Below are 15,892 nucleotides of genomic sequence, written 5' to 3'. Positions count from 1 at the left end.
CCGCGACAGGGAGGATAAAATCGCGCTCGGGACAGACTCTCTCGATGTTAGCACAACAAACATCCGCGGATCACCCACAGCCCCACTGCCGCGGTCATAGAGATTCGAGTGGCCCCTGCAGTATCTAGAGCCAGGCACAAAGTAACCCAGCAACAGCCACCGAAGTGAAGATCTACAGCAGAACCCTCAAAAAAGAATCGCACAAAATAGATCTTAACATTTTGAGTTTTATTTATGTACAGCTGCTGCAGAAGGTTCACTCCCGAGCCATCAGCTTCTGCTTCTTCAGCTTCTTCTGAGAGATCTGGACAAGAGGAATGAGGGAAGAGTGGGATTAGTCTACATCTTCTCCCAACATCTGATAAACTTGGATAAACTGTTAAATCACTTCATAAAACAACCTGTGAGGGTGCCCAAGCCCTGCAGCAGGCTACCCAGAAAGGCTGTGGATTCTGCTTTCTGGAGAGCTTCCAAAGCCACCAGGCAACTGTGATGCAGGGGCAAGCTGCTGTGGGTACCCCTGCTTTAGCAGGGAAGGTACTGTTATCTTTGAAGGTCCGTGGGTGATCTCCAGAAGTCTCTTGCAGACCCAACCATGCCGGGATTCTGTGATGCCCCACCACTGAGAAGGCCTTTCCTAAATGCTCAACCACTGTGCTTACAACAAATATTGAGGTTGCTCAGAAAGATCTTCGTTGATTTTTTTCATGGGTGTTCCAAAGGTGTCCTAAGATGGTCATCACAGCAACCTGTAAACCTCCAATTGCTCAGCTACAACATTAAAGAGCACCAAAGGTGCCACACTCTGTACCTTTTTCTTTTGAGCAACTTCTTCTTCCGGCTTGGGAACGATCTGCTCCTTCTCAGTGAGGATCATCTCAATGTGGCATGGGGAGCTCATGTAGGGGTTGATGCGCCCATGGGCCCTGTAGGTGCGCCTCCGCATTTTGGGGGCCTTGTTGACTTGGATGTGCTCAATGACCAGAGAATCCACATCCAGGCCCTAGGATGGGGGGAATGAACACAATGCTTGTAACTTGTTTTTTATCTTTCAAGAACATCAGCACCCTTCTACACCTCACAGTGAACTTGAACTGATGCTGATGGCTCAGAGAAATGAGTAATTTTATCATGGTTGTTCCAAAGGTGTCCTAAGATCGTCATCACTGCCATCAGCCACTGAATCAAGTGCCAATTATGTTATAAAGATATATACTGGCCTGAAATCCACAGATTTTGCTTTTTGTGGATTTTAAGAGACATAAACAGTTGATAACCATGCACAAACCAACTGCTTGTATTAGGGACATCCCCAGCAGCATGGGCAGCTGGGGCAGAGAGGGGATTCTGATCCTCTGCTGTGCTCTGCTAAGACCCACCCCTTCATTGCTGGGGCCAGCTCTGGAGTCCTCAGCACAGACAGGGATCTGCTGGAGTAGGGACAGAGAAACAATGCTGGGAGGGCTGGAAGTCCTCTGCTCTAAGGCTTGGGGCTTTTCAGCCTGGAAGAGGATGCTCTAGGAAGACCATCCCAACTCACCACACCCTGCCAACATTTCAAATGTTGCGACCTGATGTAGCCTTGGGGAGCCTCATCTAGCTGAAGGTGTCCCTGCTCACCGAAGGGGTGTTGGACAAGATAATCTTTCAGAGTCCCTTCCAACCCTATGCAATCTGTGAATCTGTCTGAAGTTCTGAGCAACCTGCCCTAGTTGCAGATGTCCCTGCTGACTGCATAGAGACTGGACTAAATGGCCTCTAACAGTCCCTTCAAGCCTAAATCATTTTGCGATTCCGTAACATTTTTTCCACAGTCTAATCCATATGGACACCAGACCAAAACCTCCCACACAGCTGAATTTCACCTGCAAAACCAGCCATATGCTGCTGCAGACACCAAGTTCTCCTTGTACCTAACCCTGCCTCCATGGCTCACCTTGAGCTCTGCGTTGCTCTCAGCATTTTTGAGCATGTGCAGCAGGAACTCGGCACTTTTCTTAGGCCACCGGCCCTGAGTCCAGCCCCACTGCTTGGCCTGGAAGAAGAAATGTTCATTTTTAACCCTTGTGCAACACAACCCTTCATCTTCCTCTCTCCTTCTCACATAACACCCTTCTTCTGCTTTCTAGGAGCCCTTACCTGGGCGCATCTCCCAACTCCCCCGTTGTAACGACGGAAGGGCACACACTGCTTCTTCAGGGTGACATCCTTCAGGTATTTGGTGGCCTTACGGATGTGCATCCCCTTGATGGCCTGGGCAGTCTCACGAGTGTTCTACAAACAAAGAGCACAGTAAAGTCCCTCTTAAAACATCTTTCCAAGCTACAACACAAGCAAAACTGTTCCCCCCCCCCCAATCTTGATCTTTTTGCTACTGATTTAGAAGCCCTCACAGAAAAAAAACCACTTTTTATTTTTAACCTAATTGCTCCACCTTTCCAACCAAGAGGAAGAGTAAGGCAAGCCAGACAAATCTCTCATCAAACATAAGCTTGATTCCACCTCCTAATTTCACTGCAGCTGCCTTCTGATGGCATTTTGTTACCTAGGTACGGCAGGGTGCTTTTTAGCATGCACCATTTTGGTGGTGTTCCTGGGAATAGAACTCACCCACTACAAGCAGCTAAAGCAGCCAATAACCTTAAATAATGGTAAAGACAGACACTTCCTTAAAAAAAAAAAAAAAAAAAACCAAGAGAAAACGATAAAGAAATCCTCGAACTCAATGAATTCGTTTCTGCTACGCACACACCACGTACCTTGAAGTGTACCCGCAGATTGGAGCCCCGGGACTTGCATGCTGAGGAGAGAAAAAAACAAAACACAACTTATGGAATAAGAACCTCAACAGCTTTGGTGAAAAACAGCCATGAAATGTCATGCAAAACCAACTCACATTTAGTGGGGTTCTCAGGGTCCAGAGAGTAGCGCACCATCTTGGGGGATCAGCTGTAACAGGCAATTAAAACCCCCCCGCATATTAAGCTTCTAACACAGACAAGCAGAACCCGAGCTGCTCACTATCCTGCCAACAGTTCAGTGAAGCAGCTGCTCAGAAACGATGCTTTCTTTTCACAGTTAGATCCAAAGGTGTCCTAAGAACGTCATCACCGCAGGCCTGCTTCAACTTCACACAAGGCAGCCATCCCTGACCTCTGCCGTCTGTATCTCCTGCCCCAACCCCCAGAATCTTCATCTCCTGAGTTTTACCATCTACATCCCTGGCCCCAGCTCCTCCGAAGTCCATCCCCCACCTGAACTCAAACACTTCTATCTGTAATCCCTACTCTAGCTTTGCCCCAGCTCCACGTCCATCACCCATTCCAACATCTCCATCAGTACTGGCGCCGACCCCAGCTCCGCCATCTCCACCTCCATTCCCTGGCCCCGCTCCGCCATTTCCATCCCGTTCCCCATGTCTGTTCTCCACCCCGTGCCTCAGCTCCACTGCGTCCACCTCCTGTCCCCCAGCCCCACTACTTCCCAAACTCCAGCCTCAGTATCTTGAGTGGGGCCTCCAGCTCCAACACCTCCCTTTCCAACTCTGCTATCTGCATCCCGTCACCCAGATCGGCCATTTCCATTCCCGGCTCCAGCTTCGCCATGTCCAGCCCTTGCCCGCCTTCGCTGCAAATATCAAGGGCCCCTGGCGAGGCAGGCCGATCCCTCGCCCCCTGATCGCCCCGCCGGAGCTGAGCGAGCAGGATGGGCGCGGATAGCGACAGCCGCGGCCTACCATGGCCGCCTCACCTGAGAGCGACGGCAAAAAGAGGAGGAGCGGCGCACGCCGGAAGCCGGAGAAGGGCCTGCTCTCGCGAGAGCTGCGGCGGCACTGCCGCCAGGGGGCGCCGCGCAGCGGCCGCGCTCTGCTCGGGGGAGGCGAGCGGCGGCGGTGAGCCGTGAGTGCAGGGCGCCGGCCCGGGGTAGGGCACTGCGGCGTAGCCTCCGGTGTGAGAGGGAGATGGGGGGCATACCGTGCCTGCGCGCATCGCCCTGGGAGCACACACAGCTCTCTGCAGGGCTCCCCACCACCCGCGGCTTACCCCTGCGAAACGGCGTGCGGCCTGCTGTCCTGAGGAGGCCGCGTTTTGTTCTGCGGGAGAGAACACAGGGGGTACTGGCAGACAGTAGGCTGACCGTGAGGCGGCAATGTGCCCAGGTGGCCAGGAGAGCCAATGGCATCCTGGCCTGCATCAGGAACAGTGTGGCCAGTAGGACAAGGGAGGTTATTCTTGCCCTGTACTCAGCACTGCTCAGGCCACACCTTGAGTGCTGTGTCCAGTTCTGGGCCCCTCAATTCAAGAGAGATGTTGAGGTGCTGGAACGTGTCCAGAGAAGGGCAACAAAGCTGGTGAGGGGCCTGGAACATAAATCCTATGAGGAGAGGCTGAGGGAGCTGGGGTTGTTTAGCTTGCAGAAGAGGAGGCTCGGGATAACCTCATTGCTGTCTACAACTACCTGAAGCCAGGCACCCAGTGACAACACAAGGGGACACAGTCTCAAGTTGTGCCGGGGGAGGTATAGGCTAGGTGCTAGGAGGAAGTTCTTCCCAGAGAGAGTGATTGGCATTGGAATGGGCTGCCCAGGGAGGTGGTGGAGTCACCATCCCTGGAGGTGTTCAAGAAGAGCCTGGATGAGGCACTTAGTGCCATGGTCTAGTTGACTGGCTAGGGCTGGGTGCTAGGTTGGCCTGGATGATCTTGGAGGTCTCTTCCAACCTGGTTGATTCTATGATTCTGTGTTCGCAGTGTGGTGGGGTTGGAAGGGACCTCTGCAAATCATCTAGTCCAACCGCCATGCTGTAGCTGGGGTACGTACAGCAGCTTGCCCACCATCACAATGGCCAGGTGGGGTTGAAAGCTCTCTCCAGAGAGGGAGGCTCCGCAGCCATTCTGGGCAGCCTCATCCAGGCCTCCAGCACCCTCATAGCAAAGAATTTTCTGCTCCTGTTCCGGTGGAGCCTCCTGAGTTCCAGTGTGTGTCCATTGCCCCTTGTCCTGTCACTGAACACCACTGCAAAGAGTCTGGCCTCATCTTCTTCCCCCCCCCCCCCCACCTTCATCTTTTGGTGGGCACTGATCATATCCCCTGTGGGGCTGCTCTTCTCCAGGGTCACAAGTCCCAGGGTTCTCAGCCTTTCTACCTCACAGACATGCTCCAGGACCTCAGCATCTTCAGAGCCTCTGTGCAGTAGTTTCCTGTCTCTTGAACTGCAGAGCTCAGAACTAGATCCAGCACTTCAGATGTGGTTTCACCAGGGCAGAGAAGAGGGAGAGGAGAACCTCCTTCGACCTGCTGTGCACACTCTTTATAATGCACCCAGTAGAGTTTTGGACTTGACTGCAAGAACACATTGCCAGCTCATGAACAACTTGTTAAGCCTAAGGGCACCCAGAACCTCCACAGAGATGTTTTACAGTAACTCAACCCCTCACTTGTCCCAGTGCAGGCAGCTGTTCTTCCCCAGCCACAGGACCGTACATTTGCCCTGGTCATGAGGTTCCTCCTCACCCAACTCTTGTAGATTTGGGAAGCTGTAGAGTTAAAAACCCTCTAGAGACTAGAGGAGTCCAGGGGATGGACCCAGGAAAGTTTAATAGTTAATTCAGTCCTGTAACTCTGCTATCTAAGTGGGCAGCAAGGTCAACTCATCCTCCTTTCCTCTGCCTCCTGCCTGCTGTCTTTGGTGGGAACTACTTATAATGATAAACACATAGGGAGTGAGTCTGTTTATGGCAGGCAGAGGCCTGATTAGACTTAGAGGTGGCAGAGGTGCTGGAGCAGGAGTGTTGGGGACTGTAGATTAGTTGGGTTGGGGGAAGGTTGATGGGGGTTGTCATGCATCCTGTACATGCTCTGTAATTTTGCTGTATCTTTCTTTTAAAATGTAATTCTGTGTTGTCAATTCAAGAGTTTCAATTTTATGGGGGAGTAAAATACTGTCTCTGCTCTTTAAGCCACAAGAGAACAGTTTGGTTGCAGAGGATGGTTGTGGGTGGGTGTTTTGTTTTGTTTTGTTTTGTTTTGTTTTGTTTTGTTTGGAGAAATACAGAGTTGAAGGTTACAAAAGGTGCCCCTTACTGAAACGGTGAAGGAGGATTGGAAGCAAATTCAGGCAGACGTTACTGTGCCAGGGCCATACTTTGGGGTATGTCTGCACGTATTCATCCTAGTTCTAAGTGTAGTTTTGTCGTCTGCAATAGTGTGGCTCATTAGAAAGGGCTTTGTGCTTCTCTGGAACTCAGTCCCCATCCCGAAGCAGCAGGGTAGTGAGGGGGAAGCTTGTGGAGAGGAAGAGCTTGTCCCTCCTGACGTTCTGAACGTGGTGCCTTGGCAGCCACAGAGGCTCGGGGGGAGGCAGTGTTTGAATGTTAACCAGCTCTCTTGGAGCCTTACTAACCCTGAGAATTTTCCCAAATAAGTCTCTGAAGAGGTCAGCCGTGGCTCTGAAGTGTGGTGTTGCAGTCCTACTGCTACTTTCTCACTTGGTTCTGAACTCCACTGTCTAATAGTCACTGAGGCCAAGGCTGCATCCAACCCTCGCATCCCCGACCAGGCTTTCTTTCTTTGTCAACACAAGGTCCAGCAGCGCACCACGTCCTGGTAGGGCTCTGCTGTGGTCAGGGAAGGCTGACACTGGAGCCCGGACACGGTTCTATCCACGCTCACATCAAGGACAGAGCTATTGGCAGTCCAGAGATCAGCTGAGACTGGAGCAAGGCGCAAGACCAAGAGCTGCCGCTAGAGGGCAGCTGAGGATAGGATTGGAGAGGAGCACATCGCGGAGCAGAGCCGCGGCGCGTCCAAGGAGTGGGACGGGAGAGGTTCTTAGAACCAGAGAGTCACTGAAAGGCTTGGTTGGCAGGGACCTTCACAGCTCATCTAGTCCAACCCCCCTGCAGTCCGCAGGGATATCTGCAACTAAAGCAGGTTGCTCAGAGACCCAGATAACCTCACCTGGAATGGTGCCAGAGATGGGGCATCTCCCATCTCTCTGGGCAACCTGGGACAGGCTCTCACTACCCTCAACCTTCCCTTAGAAAAAGTCTGTCCACAGATTTCTTAGAGGACGGCTGAAGCACTGCAAGGCCACCAGAAGGTCTCCCTGGAGCCTTCTCTTCTGCAGGCTGAACAAGCCCAACTCTCTCAGCCTGGCCTCCCAGCGAGCCCTTCCAGCCCTGCCAGCATTGCTGTGGCCTCCTCTGGCCCTGCTCCAACAGGTCCTTGTCTGTGCTGTTCTGAGGACTCCAAAGCTGACCCCAGCACTGCAGGGGTGTCTCAGCAGAATGCAGCAAAGGGGCAGAATCCTCTCCCTGCCCCTGCTGGGGATCAGCCCAGGACAGGGCTGGCTCTGGGCTGAGAGTGCTCGGTGCGGGTGCACATCCAGCTCTGCATCCCCCAGTGCCACCATGCCATTGTCCACAGGGCTGCTCTCCAGCCCTGCATCCCCAACCTGTGTTCATACTGAAGGTTGCCCTGATCCAGGTACAGAACCTTGTGCTTGTCCTTGTTGAACATCATAAGGTTCATATGGGCACACTTCCCAAACTTGTCCAGATCCCTCTGGAAATTCATGTTTACAACTTGCGACTTGTATTTATTGCACCATTATAAAAATCTGGAACACTTATTTATTAAAATATATCAATTTTAGGCTGCATTTGCAACTAGATCTGCTTGGGAAATTGGACAAAGCAGCAGCTCATGAAAACTCAAATATTTCCTGAAAGTGGTAACCAGCTCCACCAAAAGGCTCATCAAAAGAAGCTTGACAGAGTGGAAAAACAAGAGAAACAACCTCCCAAGCAGCCTGGTGTCCAGACACCTCCCTGGCATGAGAGAGTCCAGGCTGGACTCTGCCTTTGGAAACAAGCAGAGCAGAGAAAGAGATTATTGCTCTTGTGAATGTTCTCACCAGGAGGATATTTTTTGATCTCTTCTTTAGTGCTAAAAATCTCCCAAAGCTTCGAAACTAAGATTTCACCCAGGTGGGAAGAGGAAAATATTTGGACTGTCACAAATATTTACATGGCTGTAAACTGTAGGGCTCTCTAACTGTGACTGAAGCTCTCCACTTACCTGCCTCAAATTGTGTCTTATCCTTTGCTTTCAAAGGGGATGCTTCCTGCCAAGACTTCAAGTAACTTCTCCACACCAGGCTTGAATGAAGAAAGCTTGCTGGCTTGTGCTAAATGTTATTTCTTCCTTTTATATTCAAAGTCCCTGTGGGAAAAAAAAAAAAAAAAAAAAAAAAAAAAAAACCTAGGAATCCATACTCACAAGAACACACACTAGCTTTTGGCTACAGATGCTTATTTTGAGATAACCAAGATCTGCTCTGTCCAGGTTTAGAGCTGGGCTGACCACCAGACAAGTGATGAAGGCTCTCCATGAAGCCCTTTACCTTCCCAAGGGAAAGAGAAAGGGAATAGGGGAGAGGGACATTTGGGATGAGAAAGAAACAAAGCTATCTGGGATAGAAAGAACAGTCTCAAACCAATACGAGAAAACAATATGGAACCCAACCTCTGATGACAGTGATGGCACCATTGATGTCACTGATGCTGATGGCAGGCACTGAGGAAGTCCTAGGCTAGACTCAGCAGCAGATGGGAACTAGATTCAGGAGGTAAATTCTGAAACTGGATTTAGGAACACCAGATCAGGATCAAAGGCATAAGAGGCAGAATCTTCCTGGGACACCAGCCAGCGAAGAAGAGGTTTGACTTTGATGAACCTGACTCTGGGTGATCCCTCAGCTTTCTTTTGAAGATGCCACCCATGGGGTACAATCCCTTGGTAAGCAGTTGAGGGTCACTTATCCTGTCTGCTCCTCCTGATAGCTGCCAGCTCTGCCTTCCTGCCCCCCCAAGGTGTGGCACAAGCTGTGGCAGTGCCCTTGATGTGCCCAGGAGCCAACCCCAGCCAGAGCCTTTCTGCAGCCAGCCCTTGGCAGGAGCTGTCCCCATCAGTATGATCACTGCTAGGAGCTGTGCAAACCTGCTCTGAACTGCAGAAAGTGCCTCACTAAGCAGGGACTGAGCTGGGAAGCCACAGCACTGAGCAGAGCTAGCTCTGCTCTAGCTCAAACCAAGCCACATTTTCACCAATTAGCACTTCCATCATTATTCATGGGACTTGAAGCCACTCAGCCCCTCTGCAGACACAATCACCTCAGAACAGTATTGTGAAGACAGATCACTGCTGCCAAGGAACACGCACAGCAGCCTTGCTAAGTCAGGCATCACCAGAGGAAAATAAACAGGCAAGAAAAAAATGTCTCCTCTGGGGTCTCATGGCTTTGAGGAAACAGTAAATATGTAAAGAGATCTCAGTGATGACTTCCAACACTTTCTAAATATTTCATTTCTCTTTCCTGTGGAACAAGAAGTGTGATTATTTCCAAGAGTGACAAGTTTCCAGATGCAACAAATTAAACCTAGCAAAAAACTGAGATCCTCAATCACTTCCATGGTCCTTCCCCACCACACTGGGGAAATCTGCCAGTGGAGGCACCAGGCCTTTCCATGGGAAGCAGCTTCACACACAGCTTCTCCTCAGCAGCAGAGCACGGAAACCACAAGACATGCAGTGAAAGCTGGAAGAGCAATGTGAAACAGAAGCAGTCGACACATGGTGGGAATTATCACATGGTCCTTGGGCTCATCGAGCAAATCCAGCACAAACAGGGCACATTTTCTGTTTCCCTGACACGTGGGACTGCTTATGTTCAGCTGCTGAGGGTTTGTGGTGGAAGTGCAGAGGTAGGGGCTTCTGTGTCAAGAAATTAGATGCATGTTTTCATCTTTGTCAAGAGGTTAACAACTGCTCTCATAAGCAGCCCAGCAGATATCTGGTGCTGAGATCAGGGCTGAGGTAGCTGAGCCTGTGCCCTTGTGGAGGCTTACTGAGGTTCTCCCCCCAGTACAGCAGCTGCCTTGCACACTGAGTTTGCAAGAGACTCAAAAAGAGCTTTTGAAAAAAAAAATATTGTTGTGTAAGCCCAGAGTCAGGTTCCTGAAAACTCCTGTGCAGAAAAATACCTTCCTCCTAATCCTACTAGAATCTTAACTCCAGAGGACTTTACCTTAAACTGGCCTAGTGGCATCCTTCTTAATCCAGGATGACCTGCATGCCCAGGAAGACCTCACTATCTCAGCAGGCATTGAGAGCAAAGATCCAGCTGTGTTCAGACCTGAACCTTTCCTCTAGAAGCTCCTGCTGGTAGCATCTTCCCATGAAAGTTACTGAGGTGCTGCAGCATGTCCAGAGAAGGGCAACAAGCTAGGGAAGGGTCTAGAGTACAGGTCTGGTGAGAAGCAACTGAGGGACCTGGGGCTGTTTAATCTGGTGCAAGAGGAAGCTGAGGGGAGACCTGAAATCATGCCAGGGGAGGGTTAGGTTGGACGTGAGGAACAATTTCTTTGCTGCAAGAGTGGTCAGGCACTGGAACAGGCTGTCCAGGGAGGTGATGCAGTCACTGTCCCTGGAGGTGTTCAATAAACATGGACATGGCACTCGAGGACATGGCTTAATGGCCATGGTGGTGCTGAGTCAGTGGTTGGACTGGATGATTTTAGAAGTCTTTTCCAACCAAAACAATTCTGTGATTCTATGAGGGCTTATCTCAAGGGCAGCAAAGTTTTTTTAGCATCTCCTGAGAAGGCAGAAAGCAGAGTGTCCATCAAAACCCAGAGCACACTTCCAGGACGTGGGAGATCTGGTTTCTATTTTATTCCCTTAAATGGTTTCGAAGCTGAATCCTAACCGCGAGGCCAGAGGCTATTGTGTGGCATGCTGCAGGTTTTCTGCTGAGCAGCTCATGATAGGACAGGTTCACAAGTCTCCTGGGGCTGAGAGAGGGCTGCACCCAGTAAGCTGCCCTGGAAGAGCCCAGCAGGCAGCAGGGAATCATAGAATCATACAATCAACCAGGTTGGAAGAGACCTCAAAGATCATCCAGTCCAACCTATCCCCCAGCCCTATCCAGTCAACTAGACCATGGCACCAAGTGCCTCATCCAGTCTGTTCTTGAACACCTCCAGGGATGGTGCCTCCACCACCTCCCTGGGCAGCCCATTCCAATGCCAATCACTCTCTCTGTGAAGAACTTCCTCCTAACATCCAGCCTATACTTTCCCCGGCAGAACTTGAGACTGTGTCCCCTTGTTCTGTTGATGGTTGCCTGGGAGAATGGCTACAATGTCCATTCAGGTAGATGTAGACAGAGAGTGTACTGGTACAGGAGTGTTGTATCATCTAAGTCCCTTTGTGGCTGTAACTGTCAGTAACCAAGCACCCTTATCTGCCTGACTGACACTGCCAAGTCAAATGTCGTCTAAAACTACAATCAGTCAATGCCCTTGATAGCCACCATCCCCCCTGGCCAGTGGGAGAAATGAGCTCTGAACTTAGCCAGGGCTATGATTTCACAGCAGGTCAGGAACAAAAAAGAGAGCTCACTTCCAGCTGCATGACCCTCTGCTCATCTTCCAGCTACTCTGGAGTTCAACCACTGCCACAGCAGATGTGACAGAAGCAAACTTGTCCTTAGCAATGCGGTTCAGAGGCCAAGGTGTTACTTCAAGTCCCTACTCGATTACAACTTGAGTGTCTGACTGTTCTCTCTGTCACCTTGCCTGGGGACAGCACTTCCTAACAGATGCAGGTGGTACTAGAGAGTCATGGAACAGTGTTGGTTGGAAGAGACCTTTAAGATTGTCAAGTCCAACCATTAACCAAGCACTGCCAGGTCGCTACTAAACCATGTCCCTCAGCACCGCATCTACACAGCCTTGAAACCCCTCCAGGGGTGGGGACTCCACCACTGCCTTGGGCAGCCTGGGCCAGGCCTTCTTTTGGGGAAGAAATTGTTGCTCATATCCAACATAAACTTGCCCTGACACAACCTCAGGCCATTTCTTGTAACAGAATATACTGGGTTGGAAGGGGATTCTAGAGGTCTTCTAGTCCTCTGCAGTAAGCAAGGGCATTCTCAACTAGATCAGGCTGTCCTGTCACTTGTAGCCTAGAAGAAGAGACAGAACCCATCTGGCTTGAACCTCCTTTCAGGTAACTGTAGAGAGACAGAAGGTCTCCCCTCAGCCTCTTTTTCTTCAGGCTGAACAACCCCAGGTCCTTCAGCTGCTCCTCAGCAGCCCTGTTTCCAGACCCTTCACCAGGTTAGTTGCCCTTCTCTGGCCCTGCTACAGAAACTCAGTATCCTGCTTGGAGTGAAGAGGCCAAAACTGAACCCAGTACTCAAACTGTGGCCTCACCAATGCCAAGTACAGGGGGACAATCCATGCCCTGGTCCTGCTGGCCATGTTAATGCTGATCCAAGCCAGGATGCTGTGGCCTTCTTGGCCACCTGGGCACACTCTGGCTCATCTTCAGCTGACATCATGGAAGAAGTTTGTATTTATGTGCAATATCTGCACATCTATAAATCATGAGTGTATCTTCTAAGCCATGTAACCAGCTGGAATACTTCTGATTCTCTCTGAGCCTTCCTAGAGCTCAGACAACTCTTTACACAGAGGTCTGTCTGGTATTTATTTTTGTCACGTGTATACTGTACCCAGTCCAGGGGTGAGGACACAGCCAGAGGACCTCAGCATCACCACAGACAACTATCTGTCCTCACCATCACTGCAGCTGAACCCTGAGGCAGCAGGGACAGCACCTTCCCAAGCTGATGGACACCAGCCAGGCAGCATCATAGTCAAAGCAACAACAAAAAAAAAAATCAGTGACGTTATCTTTATAGTGACCATGTTTTGACATCTTGTCCCGGAGTTGTGAGTTCATGTACCTCCCTGCACGCTCAGCCCGGCAGGACTCATCGGTAGAACAAAGCTCCTGTGTGACGGAGCAACCTTGGAGCTGAAGTCTGTGTTTATTTGGAGCATTTCTCACCAACAAATCATTTACGCAGGTGAAGCAGGTCTGTGACTGCTGGGTCGTGGATGTAGCTGGGGGAAATGGACTAGCCAGCCACCTGGTGAGGAAGGAAGCACATTGTGTAATGTATGGATCTTCAGTGCTACTTGGGATAAAATATTTTCCTGAGCTGAGGATTTCTCTAACCCAGAAATACTTCTTTGAAGATGCTTTTGGTTAGTGAAACTAAAAATATGTGTGAAAGCAGAGATGTTGCCCACAGTTTGCACCCAGAATTTAGGCACAGTTGGGGTTTTTTTACTGTGAAGATCTCCTCTGGACCAGCTGATAAATCAGAATCAAACCTGTTCTTCTGTTTCTGGAGCTTCTGTACCTCCATCTTTCTGCTGGCAGTACACTGTGCAGAGGGACCTGAAGCAGGAGGGGTCCTTTCCAGTAGGCCCCCATGTCAATCCAGGCTGGGAATGTAGGGCTGGAGAGCAGCCCTGTGGACAAGGACCTGGGGGCACTGGGAAATGCAGAACTGGCCATGAGACAGCACCAAGCACTGCCAGCCCAGAGCCAGCTGTGTCCTGGGCTGATCCCCAGCAGCATGGGTAGCAGGAGCAGGCAGGAGATTCTGCCCCTCTGCTGTGCTCTGCTGAGACACCCCCTGCAATGCTGGGGCCAGCTCTGGAGTCCTCAGCACAGCACATACAGGGGCCTGGTGGAGCAGGGCCAGAGGGGGCCACAGCAATGCTGGTAGGGTTGGAAGGGCTCTGCTGGGAGGCCAGGATGATAGAGTTGGGCTTGCTCAGCCTGTAGAAGAGATTCTGTGACCTGTCACTTTCACCCCTGCAGCAGTCTCTGTGCTGTACCAAAGTGGAAGTCTGCTCAGAGCCTGGGAAGTGCAGATGGGTGACTGCAGGAAACACAGGAAACTTTTGCACAGGAAACACAACCTGTGCAAAAGTTGCAGCCAGCAATAGGGTTCTGTTAATGGGCACAGTGAGAAGCTTGAGCCCTCTGCATCTACTCTCTTCCAGACTTAATGTCTGTAGCAACTCTTCCAGCATCTTCATTTATCATTTCTGTGTGTGGTTTCTCAGCTCATCTGTTCCTGTTGTTAATTGTCTGAGATTTACCCCAAATTTATGCTCACTCATGCTCTGATGATGTCAGCACCATCCTCTCTGCAAGACACAGCCTTCCCCACATTGATCCCAAATGCCACCTCGAGGTCATCCCTCCCTCCTGGCTAACTGCTTCCCTCCCTCTCACAATATCCAGCTACCTCCCCCTTTGCTGTTGCAACAAGTCTGACACAACTCCTCTGTTTCAAAGCTTTCCTTATCTGTCCACACTTAACTAATCCTCTCCAGCTGCCCTCCCCCTCTCTAGTCTCTCCTCTCCCCATAGTCTTTCCCAGCCTGCATGGCCTTGTCACATGCCAGTGCTTGGGAAGGTCATATGATGGGTAGGGACCGCCGGGCAAGGCTGTGGCAGGCATCTGCTGAGCTTGGGGCCCTGCTAGGTAGCACACCTTCAGCAGCCACCACATCCCAAGGACATCAGCTGCCCCATGACTCAGTAAGGTGCTGAACCTGCAGCATGTGGGTACACAGAACCCACTGCACACCTCAGAGGAGGCAGAGGCCATGCAGTGCCTTGGCAAATGCAAGGAAAGAGGGCTACAGAGAGAGAGAGGTGGGTAGTGCCCATACCCATTGCAGACTGGGCAGATCTGCTGTTGCCTGCCCAGCAGGTCACAGCTCCTACATCATGGCTTTACTCTTCAAAGCATGTCATGGAATCTTAGAATGGAATAATGAATATTTTAGCATTGGAAGGGACTTTAAAGTTCATCTAGTTCAACCCACCTGCAAACAGCAGGGGCATCTGCAACAACAGCAGGTTGCTCACAGCCCCAAACAAACTAACCTGCATGGGATGGGGCATCTCCCACCTCTCTGGGCAACCTGGGACAGGCTCTTGGCCACTCTCAGAGTAAACAATTGCTTCTTTCTCTCCTTATTTTAGCTTAAATGCATCACCCTTTGTCCTGTCACAACAAGCCTTGAGAAAAGGTCTGTTCCCAGCTTTCTTTTAGACCAGAAGGTCTCCCTGGAACCTTCCCTTCTCCAGGCTGACAAGCCCAACTCTCAGCCTGGCCTTCCAGCAGAGCCCTTCCAGCCCTACCAGTATTGCTGTGATCTCCTCTGGCCCTGCTCCAACAGGTCCCTGTCTGCGCTGAGGACTCCAGAGCTGGCCCCAGCAGTGCAAGGCCGGGTGGGTGGTGGGGGAGTGTGTGTGTGTCTCAGCAGAGTGCAGCAGAGGAGTAGAATCCTCTCCTTGCCCTGCCCCTGCCGGCCAGGCTGCTGTTCCCTGCATAGAAAAGCCCTCTTGTTTTTCCTCACCAGTCTGTCTGGCTGCCTGTCCTTGGGAGGAGTGTCAGCAATGTCTGTACATCACAGGCAGGAGCATGAGTACAAAGCACTAAGAAATGCCCCGAGCTTTTCTTAATTAATTACAGAGCCACTGATTCTCCCTAATAAGATCCACACACTCAGCAAACACAATAAATGGCAGAAATGAGGCAATTAGTAATAAATGTCCAGAGGGTGAAGCAGAGTCCGATGGGGTCCAGCGTCCTCAGGGACAGATCATTCTTTCCCATCTTCACATTACACATGCTCTAACCACATGTGATAGATGTGCTTTTCAGGGAGAGCCCAATGAATGAGGTAGGATTGAGGGCTGTGGTAACTGATGGGTGATCAACATGAAATGTGCAAGCTGGGGAGAAGAACTGAGATGAATAACATTGTCAGCGTAAGTAAAACCAACCCGGAAGACTGCAGGAGACTCCACACATCTCCATGGATCGCTCGAGGCTTTCCACCGTCTGAGGCAGATTCTAGCACAAGGCCCTGCACGGATGTGAGAAAGCAAGAAGTTCAAAGGGGAGAGGAAATGAAGAACAGGGTGCTGGAGAACAAAGGATACCAAC

The 15,892-nt window shown here is 50.8% G+C and overlaps 1 protein-coding gene and 3 non-coding genes across 4 annotated transcripts; all 4 read right to left on the bottom strand.

The window, feature by feature from the left end:
- Window positions 1-207: 207 nt before the first annotated feature.
- RPL17 (ribosomal protein L17) lies at window positions 208-3,774 on the bottom strand. The gene is made up of 7 exons (XM_064176522.1): window positions 3,751-3,774; window positions 2,897-2,949; window positions 2,760-2,800; window positions 2,140-2,274; window positions 1,937-2,035; window positions 812-1,003; window positions 208-304 (listed from the first exon to the last, which is right to left on the bottom strand). The coding sequence occupies exons 2-7, from the start codon at window positions 2,934-2,936 to the stop codon at window positions 257-259; spliced, it is 555 nt and encodes a 184-aa protein (XP_064032592.1). The 5' UTR covers window positions 2,937-2,949; window positions 3,751-3,774; the 3' UTR covers window positions 208-256.
- Window positions 676-748, bottom strand: LOC135173751 (small nucleolar RNA SNORD58). Its single transcript, XR_010301420.1, has one exon. It is a non-coding gene; the product is annotated as a small nucleolar RNA SNORD58 (small nucleolar RNA).
- On the bottom strand, window positions 1,104-1,172 carry LOC135173754 (small nucleolar RNA SNORD58). The gene has a single exon (XR_010301422.1). It is a non-coding gene; the product is annotated as a small nucleolar RNA SNORD58 (small nucleolar RNA).
- LOC135173752 (small nucleolar RNA SNORD58) lies at window positions 3,048-3,116 on the bottom strand. The gene has a single exon (XR_010301421.1). It is a non-coding gene; the product is annotated as a small nucleolar RNA SNORD58 (small nucleolar RNA).
- Window positions 3,775-15,892: the final 12,118 nt, after the last annotated feature.

This window comes from Pogoniulus pusillus, chromosome Z (assembly GCF_015220805.1).
Source record: "Pogoniulus pusillus isolate bPogPus1 chromosome Z, bPogPus1.pri, whole genome shotgun sequence".
NCBI classification, from domain to species: domain Eukaryota; kingdom Metazoa; phylum Chordata; class Aves; order Piciformes; family Lybiidae; genus Pogoniulus; species Pogoniulus pusillus.
The sequence above is the reverse complement of the archived record's forward strand: the minus strand, read 5'-3'. Positions and strand labels throughout refer to the sequence as shown.